Source organism: Muntiacus reevesi, chromosome 7, assembly GCF_963930625.1.
Source record: "Muntiacus reevesi chromosome 7, mMunRee1.1, whole genome shotgun sequence".
NCBI classification, from domain to species: domain Eukaryota; kingdom Metazoa; phylum Chordata; class Mammalia; order Artiodactyla; family Cervidae; genus Muntiacus; species Muntiacus reevesi.
In genome coordinates this window covers 74093286-74106756 of record NC_089255.1, presented here as the reverse complement: position 1 = coordinate 74106756, position 13471 = coordinate 74093286, and the positions used below count along the sequence as shown (strand labels likewise).

At 42.6% G+C, this 13471-nt stretch overlaps 1 protein-coding gene across 1 annotated transcript in view; it reads right to left on the bottom strand.

Moving 5' to 3' along the window:
• The window catches only part of FNTB (farnesyltransferase, CAAX box, subunit beta), an 85359-nt gene extending 78941 nt beyond the window's left edge, over positions 1-6418 (bottom strand). The window contains exon 1 of the mRNA XM_065941284.1: positions 6206-6418. Coding sequence (XP_065797356.1) covers positions 6206-6349 — 144 coding nt within the window. The 5' untranslated portion in view covers positions 6350-6418. The remainder of the gene's footprint in view (positions 1-6205) is intronic.
• Positions 6419-13471: the final 7053 nt, after the last annotated feature.

Below are 13471 nucleotides of genomic sequence, written 5' to 3'. Positions count from 1 at the left end.
GGTTTAGGTGAAACTCTTAAAATTTCAGAACTGGTTACTTTTGTATACATGGTTAGAAAAAGAAAGTTTGATAAAACATCTTTTCAGAATTCTGACTTTGCAGGAACAAATTCTTCTAGGAGAACTTGCTTTTCTCACCCTGTGCCTTGAGACCATGGCTCTCAGGATTATTTATCTTATCTAGATGATCACTAATTCCTGAGACTTAGGGGGAAGGAAAAAAAAGAGGAAAGAAGCTACTGAATTTTATGTTGTTGTTAATACCTGATTCATGACTAAGTTTAAAAAATGAATCTATGAGTTCTCTGGTTGTATCTGTCTAAATGTCAGTGTACATTATATATATATATATATATAAAATATATATATATGTCCTTACCTTTGGATGGTATTATTAAATACCATCCAAATTATCAAATGGTATCAAAAAAATTGTCTGTCAATGAGCTCTACTTAATTGGCTTAAAGAAAATTAAGTGTTTATGTAAGTTCTCAAAAATACAGAAAATTACTGGTCAGAATTAATTTCAGGTTTACAAGAACTGGGAAATATTCAGTATTAAATTAGTATTGGGTATTAACCCTTGTTTGTTGATTTAATTAATACAGACAAGTCTTGTGAGTTATTAAAGTATAATGCCCTTATTGTACCTAGGTTTGATAGAAGTCAAATAAATAGCAAATAATTTTTTAATAAATATTTTAAAAAAGCAAAAGTTTTTAGAAACTATCATAGGCATTTATGTTCACCAATCTACAGAATATTAATTTAGAAGACATCATAATTGGTTACTTTCTCAGTTTTCACTAGAAATTAAGGTTTTTAAGAGTTGAGGACTCTATAAATACGTAATTAGAGAAGAATTTCAGTATATAGTAGGAAAGTGGGATGTGTGTTTTCAATGAACAAGGTATGAGGAATGGAATTGCATTTTATTAGGGGAAAAGAAAGTGAGTCTGTCTTAGAGCTGGTTGTTTCTGTACTGAGAAGAGCATGGGAAACAGACTCATGTGGATACAGACCATCCTGAGGATGGTCAGGATTGGCTACATTTAGACTGAAATTAATTGAATTTTGTTGTTAAAAGCAAGCTGGTGCAAGACTAGATTTGCTTTTCAGTCTCTATTAAGAAAACAAAGTTTCCTTTGAATCTGTTTTGATAACAGGTTGTGTGAGTTTCTGTGCCTTTAAGCAGCCTGCATTTGCTGTTGAAATCTCTTGCAACTTTGGTTAGGGAGTAAGTATTATCTCCCAGTGACCTATGCTCTTACTTGACCAAATGTTTTAAACTTTTTGATAAACTTCCCAAATACCAAATTTTGATGAAAGTTCTTTGACCTCCAGCTAACTTTGGGACATTTTAGAGGGTCTCTGAGGTATCGTGGAGATAAATATTTAACTAGTAGTATGTGATATATTAGATTACATGGAGAGCATTGTCACATGAGTGATAAACCTACTTAGAATATACTGTATGAATAAATATTATTAATATAGACATTCTAAAAATTATATAATTTTTTAAAATTTGAGTATGTCCTGATATCGGGCTGTGCAGGTGGTGCTAGTGGTAAAAGACCCACCTGCCAAAGTAAGAGAAGTGTGTTCGCTCCCTGGGTGTGGAAGATCCCCTGGAGGAGGGCATGGCAACCGACTCCAGTATTCTTGCCTGGAAAACCCCATGGACAGAAGAGTCTGGCGGGCTACAGTCCACGGGGTCAAAAAGAGTCAGACATGACTGAAGTGACTTAGCACAACATCCTGATATCATGTTATAATTTAAGCTGTTATTTTAAAATGTGTATCACAGCAGTAACTAAGTTTCTCTCATCAATTACATTGTGATCAAATGTTTAACCATGACTTTTTAAGTCTTTCTCTCATTTATAGACAGTTATTGTACTCTGATAAATCTCAGATTATACAGAGGAACTGGGTAAGAGAGAAAAAAAAAACCCTAATAAAAAAATCTGATGGCTTCATAAAAAGTTAACAAAAAAGGATTAGTTACATAGGTTTGAGTAAGCTAATTAACATGGTTATAATTTTTATGGTTTCTGTCTGAAACATTATTAGTTTTTAATCTGTGTTTTCCAGATATAAAGAAACACTCTCAGACTTCTCTGGTGGTACAGTGGATAAGAAAAATCCGCCTGCCAATGCAGGGGACACAGGTTCAGTCCCTTGTCCGAAAGGATTCCACATGCCATGGAGCAACTAAAGCCCATGTGCCACAACCACTGAGCCTGTGCTCTAGAGCCCATAAGCCACAGCAAATAAGACCCAGCACGATCAAAAATAAATTGAAACGCTTTCAAACTAATTATGACTTACAGCAAATTCGTAAATTATACCTTTATAAGCAGAGTTAAAACACTTCTCTTTTCTCTCTACCTGAGCTCTCTAGAGATTGGAAACTCTTAGGTTCCTAGCAACTTCATCAGATAAATTAGGAAGGCCACCTCCTAACAGGTGCAGGAATCTCAAGGTATTATGTACACCTCAAAAAGGGAGGAATTCACTTAAATCTACAAGGCAAAATCTGTGACAAAAGCCCTCGGTGTGGCTTTCCTGGCCTTGGGAGGACTTTTATCAATGAATCAGATTTAATTTGAGGACAAATTAATTTTGATTTGGCTATATCTGATAAGAATGAGAATGATTTTAGAGAAAAAGATGTTCCAATAGATACTAAATTCTGTTTATTGAGGCCTATATTCACTAAGATTCACTTATCAGGTAATTCCTTGCTGTTATGTTATATTGCTGCAAAGTTTAATTGAGTTATTAAAAAGGCACACTTTGTTTCTGAAGCGTTAACTCAGTAGTCTATCTTTGAGTGATGATGAGATGTTCCATGATCTGCAACCAGAAGGTTAACATCAGGTTATGGTCATTTAAATGTAAAGGCTCCCTTATTTTGGTAACAATTAAAGGTTTCTGAGTTGGTGCAGTGATAAAAAATCTGTCTGCCAATGAAGGAAACATGGGAGATGTGGGTTTGATCCCTGGGTGAGGAAAATCCCCTGGAATAGGAAATGGCAACCCACTCCAGTATTCTTGCTTGGAAAATTCTATGGACAGAGGAGCCTGGCAGGCTACAGTCCATGGGATCACAAAGAGTTGGACATGACTGAGCATGCACACAATGCACCACCAAACTACTAGGGATAACCAGACTAGTAATACTAGGAAATCAGGCTGGGAGCTTTATGGACAGTGCCAATATATAACTTCCCTTGAAGATAAAGACTGATACAAAGCAGATTAATCAGATGACCTGGGATATACTGGGCTGCACCTAAGGGAAGTTCTTGACTTAAATTTTAATTTGTGACCTTACTAATACTGCTAGCTGTACTCTTTTTTTTATATTGCCTGTTTTCCAAAACTGCTGCTTCTTGCATTTCCAAATGTGTGACTGAGCCTCTGATAAAATGATACATAGTTCCACGTGAGATCACTGATTATAAAAGTGTAACTCTAGATATAGAAAGAAGCAACAAGAAGGAATATTTTCCTGGACCATCAGAGACCTAAGGTGATCTAGAGGCTTTTGGCCACTGTCAATAAGGCCTAGTCCAGAAGAGCACACTGAATGGACCGCCAGTGAAACCGTCACCAGATCTGGAAATGAGCATTCCAAGCACTGAGGGACAAAATGGTCATGAAATGCCCCCCAAAGCATGGTCGAGTTTATGACCCTGATGGGGCCCTGCCAACTGAAAACTGGCACTTGCCATCTGCCTCTGCAACAATTAGGTCAATGAGCACTGTGGCCACTGACCTTCAACACATCCTGAAAGGAGTTCAGTGTGAAGATCAAGGATGAGGTGCTCTGTGCTCTGGAAAAACTGACAGAACAGGCCTTCAGATAGTTATAGATCAAGAGATTTTATGAGCCCAAATTCTTACATCATCTCATACCTAGATAACACTAAAGTTATTATCAGTGACATATGCTTTGGCCAATTAAGGAGAACAATGAAACTGAAAGTCAAAATGGAGTAGCTGTGGTTAAGACACCTAAGGTTATTAGTACTAGGAGGCATTATGGACGTGATTTCAGACAAGGCCATGTACTGCTGAGAACTTGAGTTTTGTGAGCTGTGTCAGACATTGGATGCCACCGGCATTTCTCAAAACAATGTCTGCTGGTGACTGGTAGCTGCAACCTTATGGTTTCAAGGTATCCTCTTGTAACTAAAAAATCAAAGTGCTTTAGATCAGATATTAACAAAAACATATGTGTAGCGGCCAATAGCTCCTGTTATGTATATGTTAATACTACATCAGAAGTTAAAACTTACTTAGGTACAATTAGACAACTGGTTACAAGTCTCCCAAAGGTGCAAGGTCCAGAAAGGGTTTCAAGCTTATTCTGCTAAATACCTCAGAGAATGAGATTTATTTTGTCTATTCCAGCTTTCACTCCTCTAATTACTTCTAATTAAGTCTGTTACACCAGAATGGTGGACCAAAGGATTGAGATCTTAATAAGAAGAGACTCAGATCCAATACCTGGAACTCAGAAATATTTCCAATTCAGTGTCTAGTCCCTAAATAGAGACAAGACTATGCCCCATTTCAACAGGATTTTGCCACAGTTATTGTTGTCCCATTCCCTGAAAGACTGGGCAGGAATCTGTGGGGCTCCCGAGTACAAATCCTTTCTGTGTTTGCCGTTTCCCGTTTGTAGGTTATAGGTTTCATTCAGCCTCCTTGACCTTCACCGAGTTCCAAAGGGCAGATTCAAACAGTTGCTAATCAGGGAAGGGAGAGGATGCAGAAACAAGGGAGGAACAGCCAAGTGGTGGGACAGCCTTGGGGCAGGGTCCTGGTTCCTACTCTAGGAGCATGCATAACTGTATCTTTGAGTTCTTCTGACAAACTGACACCCCCCCACACACACACCCCCAAGTGGAGGATGGTAACTTCAGGCTGAGCTCAAGATTCCTGGAGCACCACCTGGTTACCTCACCACCCACCAATCAGAAGAAAGTCACACACTGCAGACCTCACCCCAAATGTTGTGTTTCTTTTCTGGGCCGGGCAATGAATACCCTGTTAGGCTTCCTGTTTAGCCCATGTCTGTTTCATCTGCTTACAAGGTTTATCTCTGACAGATACGAACAGTTTCAGGCCAAACTGTTGTTAACTATGAGAGTCGAACTCAGTTTCAGACACAGAATACCTAGATTTAGATCCGGCGGAGAGAGATTTCTACTCTACTAGATAAGACGGTGCCCACTCCCAGTAGGCAGTAGCTACAGAAGAAAGAAACCTCTGCCCCAATTCCCAAGAAGTATCTTGAGTATGAAGTGTCTCGGGGGGAGTTGTTAGGGAAGTGTTGACCAAAATCACCCACCTTGGCCAACAAGAGGTCCCCATAAAGAACGTGGTGCTTCAGACAAAAACTAACCCGGAGACTTCAGGAGGGGCTCAACGATAGAGAAGACCAACCTCCCAGAGTCCTTCTCCCTGGAATCCATCTTGGCTGAGAGATGCATGCCAAAAAAAGACTCTGAGTTAGGCTATGAACCAAGCAACATGACTGGCCACAGACAACCTAGAAAACTATCCCCATTACCATAAAACCTGAAACTGTGAACCACACGTGGCAGACCAGTTCCCCTGGGTTCCGTTACCCTGCTGCTCTCCACCCAGGCACCCCTTCTCTGGCTCTGTCAGCACACGTGTCTCCTTGGACAATTCATTTCCGTGGGGTTAGGCAAAAGCCCACTATCAGGCCCTACAAAGGTCCCCCCCTTCCTACAACAGAACGGCATGACCACATTCTGGCCAATTCTCTTCCCCTTCTTTGTCCCACAACTACAATCAGGCTGTAGAAAGTGAACTCTCCATCAGAGAACCTCCCAATGTCAAGCAGAAAGAAGTGGGCTGTAAATCCGCTCGGGCTGCTTCAATCCTCCAGGTACAGAACAAGATTCTCTCTGCTCCCCAAGGCTTAGGTACTGTTCTCTCGCTCCAGCTTTGACATCGACCCCTCCCCAACCTGGCCCAAAAAACCTCGACTCCCCCAGCCCAAGCCTGGGCGCCCGGAGCTTCCCAAAGGGGAAGCGCCGCGGTGCACCGTGGGAGCTGTAGTTCCCAGGTGAATTCCGCGCCCCAGCAGCCCTGAAGACCGGACTCCCGCTCCCAGAAGCCCGCGCGCGGGCGCCTCGCCCAGTCAAGCCACCTCACCTGTTCTATGGACGTGACTGTTTCCACCGAGTCGTCCTGCAACCGCTCCCGCGCGTGCTCTGGCCTCAGACTGTACAACGGCTCTGACCAGACAGGGGAGGAAGATGGAGGGCAACAGTAGGTGAAGGAACTCGGAGAAGCCATGATCCGGAAAGCAGCGGGCGGTGTATAGGGCTCAGCTTCGGCAAACCACTACGCGCATTGAAACTCGAGCGGGCTAAAGCGCTACGGTAAGCGGGTAGAGTCAAAAGATTTGAACGCGAATTGCTCCTGCCACCTACACATCCTCAGGGAGTGGGATGCTGCCGCCCCCCACTGGGCAGAGGCGTTGCTGCAAGAAGCTCAGTTTCCTAGCGGCAGGGAAGAATGTACGTCCGAATTTCATTTCACACATACCCCTCTTTTCAACATTCTGCTCATTCTCACTTAATTGTTATGTCAGTAGTTTGCAGCTGCGGATGCCCAGGAGCCCAATGAGTGTAACTCTTAAAGCATTTCTGACAGCTCTTCTGACTGTCTCAATCATGCTATTACGAATAGAATTATTGTTCACCTTTGTGTACTTGACAGCCGCCCAGGAGAAGCCAGCAAGTAGCTTCTCCACAAAGGCATCGCCATCTCAGCGCTCACTGATGGAGGGAAGGGGCACTATAATTTTCTAGTATCTCACTGGGGTTACAGTGCAATACCAGAAACTAAAACACCGTAGAAGGAACAAGTATAAGTGAAACAACCAAGAAATATTCACTCATTTATTTAGAAATTTTAAACGAAGTACCTACTATATGTCAGGGCACCCGTGCTAGGTCCCAGGAATACAAAAGTGAGCAAAACAAATAAGGTCCTTGCCTGTGGGAATCTTACAGTCTGGTAGAATTGACAGAATCAAGTGAATGAACATAATTAATACATGAAGACTTGTGATAAATTGTATGAAGGAAAATAACAGGATCTGTGAAAGTGAAGGAGGAGGGGACTAATTAGACTGGCTGGTCTGGCCAAGCCTCTCCGAGTAAGTGACATGTAGAATGATACTTGAAGCATGACAAGGAGCCATCCACATGAACATCAAGAAGAGCCTCACAAGAGAAAGGAGCAGCAAGTTTGAGAGAACATGCAATAAATATGCTCATGTGTGTTTGTATTCAATCTGATATTTAATCTGAAGGTGTTCCAAATAAAAGAAATTCCCCTTAAGTGGGGTTAATCATCATATACGTCTCCATTAAATGTTCAAGTTGTGATCTTAGGAAAACCCTGTTACCTTTGGGCAAGCAATAGAAGAGACCCTCTTTCAGGGACCCACAACAAAAGGACTACTCCAAAATTGTAATACCAAGAGGTTAAACTATTTAGAGTGGGGGTGAGGGCTTGGGGGTTTGAGTTGACAAGATGATAATAGACTTTCCAGATAGACTTGGACGCAAGATCCATTTCCAGCTCAGAGGATTTTACTCTGTTCCCACTCAATTTCAAGCCACCTGTCTAGGACCCAGGAAACCATGGAATGATATTTCACAACTGGCCATTTCCCTGTTCTCAAAGTCTAAAGATGAGGCCGGGATGGCCCAGAGGCCCAAAGTAGGTAAATACTATCACCGTGTCCATTTTAGAGGTGCTGTTGTTGAGTGACGTCCTGGAGGTGCCAGAATATTTCTAAATCTGGGAATAAGTAGGACTGTGTGGCTTAGAGTCATGGATATAGCTGTATAACATGAAATGGTCTCTATTCTTTCTCTGTATTGGCATCTTATTGCCTTTTATTTCTGTTTTGGAAAAAATGATCTGTTAAGGTCTGGGTCAAATCTAAGAACTCCACCATCTTTGTAAAGAGTTGTTTTGCTACCTAAAAATGTTAATTGTGCTACTGAAAGAGTAACTGGAACAATTCTGTAACAAATTGCAACATCTGTTGCAAGTGCACCTAAAGCAATTGCAAATTGTATTCAAGAAATAGAAATCTTATTTCTGAATGCAGTCTCCTCCTGCAAGAGCCTCCTGCAGGATAGTGTCTTGATGTACTGTTCAGTGAACTAAGTGATGAGGAGACAGTGGTGAATAAGCCACACACATGCTCAGCCCTTATGGGTCTCAAGATTTACCAGAAGAAACAGACATTAAACAGTCATTACAGAACTGACTATTATTATTGCAGTTGGGGGAAATGGCATGCGGGAGAGAAAAGCACAGGGTATGGTGAGACTGCATGGCAGGGGATACTGAAGGTAGTCTGGAAGATCAGGAGGAAATGATGACGGTGGGAGGACAATCCCAGGCAGAGGAAACCCAGTGGCAACAAAATCAAGTGAAACAAGGAATGGAATATAGGAGGAGTTTATACTCTACGTGGCATTGAAAAGACTTTTCAGCCTTGGATCAGCGATGGCCTACAAGTCATCTTTCCTCTGAGTTTAATAAAACGATTTGTTCAAGAAGCAGAATGTACATAAATATTGGCAGTATGGCAGAAAATGATATGTTTACAGGAGAAAGTCTTAGTAATGATAATAACAACTCCAACTTGGACTACAGATGGTTTGGCTTTATTTAACTCAAATGTATGACATTCTTCTAAATTAAAGTGTGAATTGTAATTGTTTCTTTTAAAAATAAGATGTGGATAGTGCTATTTTGTATTAACACTTCTATCTAGAGCGATAAGAAAAAAAGATTACTGGTCTAAATGAACCACTAGAGGGCGCTTCTGCCCCTAGAGTAGCTTCCAGCTGCTGCTGCTAAGTCGCTTAAGTCTTGTCCGACCCCGTAGTGGGCAGCCCACCAGGCTCCCCCGCCCTGGGATTCTCCAGGCAAGAACACTGGAGTATTCTTCTCCAATGCATGAAAGTGAAAAGTGAAAGTGAAGCCGCTCAGTTGTGTACGACTCGCAGCGACCCCAGGGACTGCAACCTACCAGGCTCCTCCGTCCATGGGATTTTCCAGGCAAGAGTACTGGAGTGGGGTGCCATTGCTTTCTCCCAGAGTAGCTTCCAGAGAAAGCTTTAAAGCTGCTCTCACTGCATTACTCTCAGAAGCCCATATGTCAGCATGAATTCTTTCTTTTAATATCTTGTGAATCTATGTAATAATACATATTTTGGAAAGAACTCATCTATCATCCTGCTAGGTAATTAATTTTCTCCCCCACAATGACTTCCCTACCAGCATCTGCGGTCTCCTATTCTGCCTTCCCTGTCCCTGGCCTTCCTGTCTCCTCGGATGGAAGGGTTACCCAGCTCTTACCTAGGGCCAAACCCTCCCTCTCCCCTCATGCCCATCCTCCCTTACCTCTCCTGAGACATCTAATTGTTCCTGTACTTGATCATGTCCATCACCCACAAACAGGCTACTTCTCCATTCACTGGGGGGGGGGGGGGGGGAGGCACTTTTAAGCCTCTTGATTTCACTCCTCCTTCAGTTACCTCCCCATTCCTCCTTTCCTCTCTACCAGTGGCTCCAGTTCCTCTCCTCCTACTGTCTCCTGAACCCATTCCAATCTGGCTTCCCCACTGACTCTTGTCAAGTCCCCGTTAAACTTTTAATTGCTAAATCCAAAGACCAGTCTCAGCTTTTACCCTGTCTTCCTACCTGACCTCCTAGCAGCATGTGACAGGGTTGATCATTCCCTTCTCCTTGAAATACCTTCTCCTGGCAATGTCTAGCACCAGCCTTCTCTATTTCCTCATCTTTCTCATGCTGTAACTTTGGAGTCCCTTGGGGTTCTCTGTCTACACTCGCTCACCTGTGAACTCAGTCAGGTTCAGTGTTGAAAATACTGCCAGTAGATTGAAAACACCCTCATTTACATCCCCAACCTGGATCACTCTCCTGAACTCACGTTTGTATCTAACATCCTATTTGCATTTCCACTTAGATATCTAACATGCATCTTAGCATGGTAAGTGTGTTCACAGCAGAGCTGCTGGTTTCTCTTCCAAACCGGTGCCCTCAGCCTTCTCCCCTCAGTTACCGTAAGTAACTCCATCCTCCCACTTCCCTACAAATCTCTTGGAGCCATCCTTGATGCCTCTCTTCCACTCACCCCCCATAACTCTTCGTGAAAATACATCCAGCATTTAACCCCTGCTTATGAAATCCCACAGCTGAGGTCCTGGGCCAAGCCACCACCATCTGCCACTTGGATTCTTACTCTCATCTCTTAACTGTGCTCTGTTTCCACCCTTGTCCTCCAATAACTTAATACAAACTCAAAAGCCAGACTGAACTTCTTCAGTGTAAGCAAATGACCCCTTCATCTGAAGACTTCTGATTATCTCAGAGTCAACCTCAAGGTTCTTAGCCTAGAAGGCCCCACAGCTTGGCCTTTTCCTGCACTTGCCTGATTGCTCACTCTGCCCACCACACTGGCCGCCTGCTGTTCTGTGTGCACCCCAGGGCCAGAGCAAGGGTGGTGCTTGCTCTCGCCTCCCACACAACGCTCCACCCCCAGATGTAGACGCGGCCTGCCCTCTCACTTCTCTTTACTCAAATTTTAATACTCTGTCCCACTCTCCTGTTTTCTTTTTCTCCAGAGCACATATCGCCAGCTGACAAACTCTATACTTTATTCATTTGTTTCCCACTTCCTCCCACTAAACTGTAAGCTCTCAGGACAGGGATTTTTATATTGTTCATCGCTTACTCTCTAGAACATAATAGGCACTGAGTAAGTTCAATGACTCAAATGATTTCCAGTCACTGTAATAAACATTTGAGTGCTTATTTGTGTAACATACTGTAAAAAATGATGACAATGAACATAATATTATACTAGCCTTATCCTTCAAGAGCTCACTAGCTAATAAATACAGAACCTGTATAAATATAAACATACAAAATATAAACATAAAAATATATATAGAGACATAAAATAGGACATAACACACACACAGAATTCAGTGAAATAAAATAGGAAAGGAATAATTCATTCTAATCTATGAAGATGGCCTTTTAATATATAACATTAGTGTTTAGTTATATTTTCAATAGAGTAAATATTTTAATAGTTAATAGTAGCTATTTAATATTTAATAGTTACATTTGAAGGTGGAAACTGTGAAGTTCTAGTTTTTAATCTTATTTCCTATAGCACATACAACATATGGCTTCCCTGGTGACTCAATCAGTAAAGAATCTGCCTGCTGTGTGGGAGAGCCGGGTTCAATCCCTGGGTCAGGAAGATCCCCTGGAGGAGGGCATGGCAACCCACTCCAGTACTCTTGCCTGGAGAACCCCCATGGACAGAGAAGCCTGGCAGCACCATCGTAAAGAATACACCTGCCAGTGCAGGAGACACAAGAGACATGGGTTCAGTCCTTGGGTCAAGAATCCCATGGACAGAGGAGCCTGGCAGGCTACAGTCCATAGGGTCAGAAAGAATCGGACACGACTGAAGCGACATAGCACACACGCATACATACAACATATATGAATATTGAATCATTTTGTTGGGCACCTAAAACTAATATAATGTTATATGCCAATTATACGTCAATAAAAAAAGGAAGAGAGGACGGGAGGAGGGGATCATTCTATTTACAGCACGCTGCCACTTGCTTTCTTCGCTGATGATTATTACATTCACCTTTCCATGTCAGCCCCCCTCCCTCCTCCTAGTTCCTTCTAACCTCTGCCTGGTCTCTGTTCCATCCTAGATTTTCCATCTGCAGCAACAACATTACCCCAGCAGATGCTTGCATCTACTACTCTCTGAAATTTCGGAAGGGGAGCACTGGGGAAAAATGTTTTTCAAATCACTCCAAAAATAATAGCTTTCTGAACAATGATTTTATGGCATTGAGAACAACTGTGAGCTTCTCAGAAATCAGTATGTCATCAATTATACATACTTGCATCATTGTGTCAAATATTGAGGCAAAATTAACAACACTATATATTACTCATCATTACATAGACTCTACTACTGAAAACCTGTACAAAAGTATTGACTTTTAGTCCTACTTGGGATTTATTATGGTGAAAACTACTTTACCAGCACATACACAATTGAAGCCAATTAGCATTGTTCACATTGAGAAATCGGAGAAATGGTTTTAAAAACTGTTGCAAGGCAATGCCAGACACGTATGCTCCAGAGTTAACAAGAGACCTTCAACATCATCTGTGCCTTTAAAAATACAGATATTCCTGGGCATCCGTGCAGACCTACCCAATCAGAATCTCTGGGGCTGGGTCCCAGACACGTGCATTTTTTAAAGCTCCACACGTGATGCTGATACACAGGCAGGGTTGGGAGCCACCCCAGCCTTCTTTTTATGTGACAGAAATGCTGGCTATTCACTAGAGTCCTGCTTCCCTTCCACAGCGGGCATTGCAGCTGCAAAGTGACAACCCAGCAGTCTCCAAATGCTTGCAGGCAGAGCCTTCTGATTGACTTCTGGCCACTGGAACATGGGCAAAAGCAACATCCACGACATCCAGACCTGGCCCTTTACCACCTTCTACTCACTCTTTCCTCTCTTCACCTCTGAGTAGGTGGTTAATGCCTAGAGCAACCTTCCCTAGGCTGTTAAAATTGAGACTTTTTAACTTTCTAGGCCCTCCCTAGAAAGTTTAAAATCTCAGTTAACAAAGAGATCTTCATGTTTTACTCCACTAGATAATGGTAAAATAGATTCAAAATGATTTTCTGGATGAACGTTGTGACTTCTCTTAAATGTGTATTAATATCACCACTCCTTCCAAACGGCCTTTTTGAAGCTTGTTAATTTATGACTGGGCTTCCCTGGTAGCTCAGCTGGTAAAGAGTTCGCCTGCAATGCAGGAAACCCAGTTTGATTCCTGGGTCAGGAAGATCCCCTAGAGAAGGGCATGGCAACCCACTCCAATATTCTTGCCTGGAGAATCCCCATGGACAGAAGAGCCTGGCGGGCTACAGTCCACGGGGTTGCAAAGAGTCGGACATGACTGAGCAACTAAGCATAGCAATTTATGACTACAAGCTCCCTTGGGAGCCCTGTAGTAAAGAATCCTCCTGCAATGCAGGAGACACAAGAGACATGGGTTCAATCCTTGGGTTGGGAAGATCCTCCGGAGTAGGAAATGGCAACCCTCTCCATTATTCTTGCCTAAGAGTCAGGCATTACTGAACAACTGAGCACACAATTTATGACTATAAGATCAACTCCTCCTACATCTGTGGAGTGTCCCCAAATTTCACCTTCCCCCCCAAGTGTCACAGAGCCCCTCCTCCCCAGCCATCTACAAGGCAACCTCAGAGGGGGTTTAGGTGTATATGCCCTTGTCTCC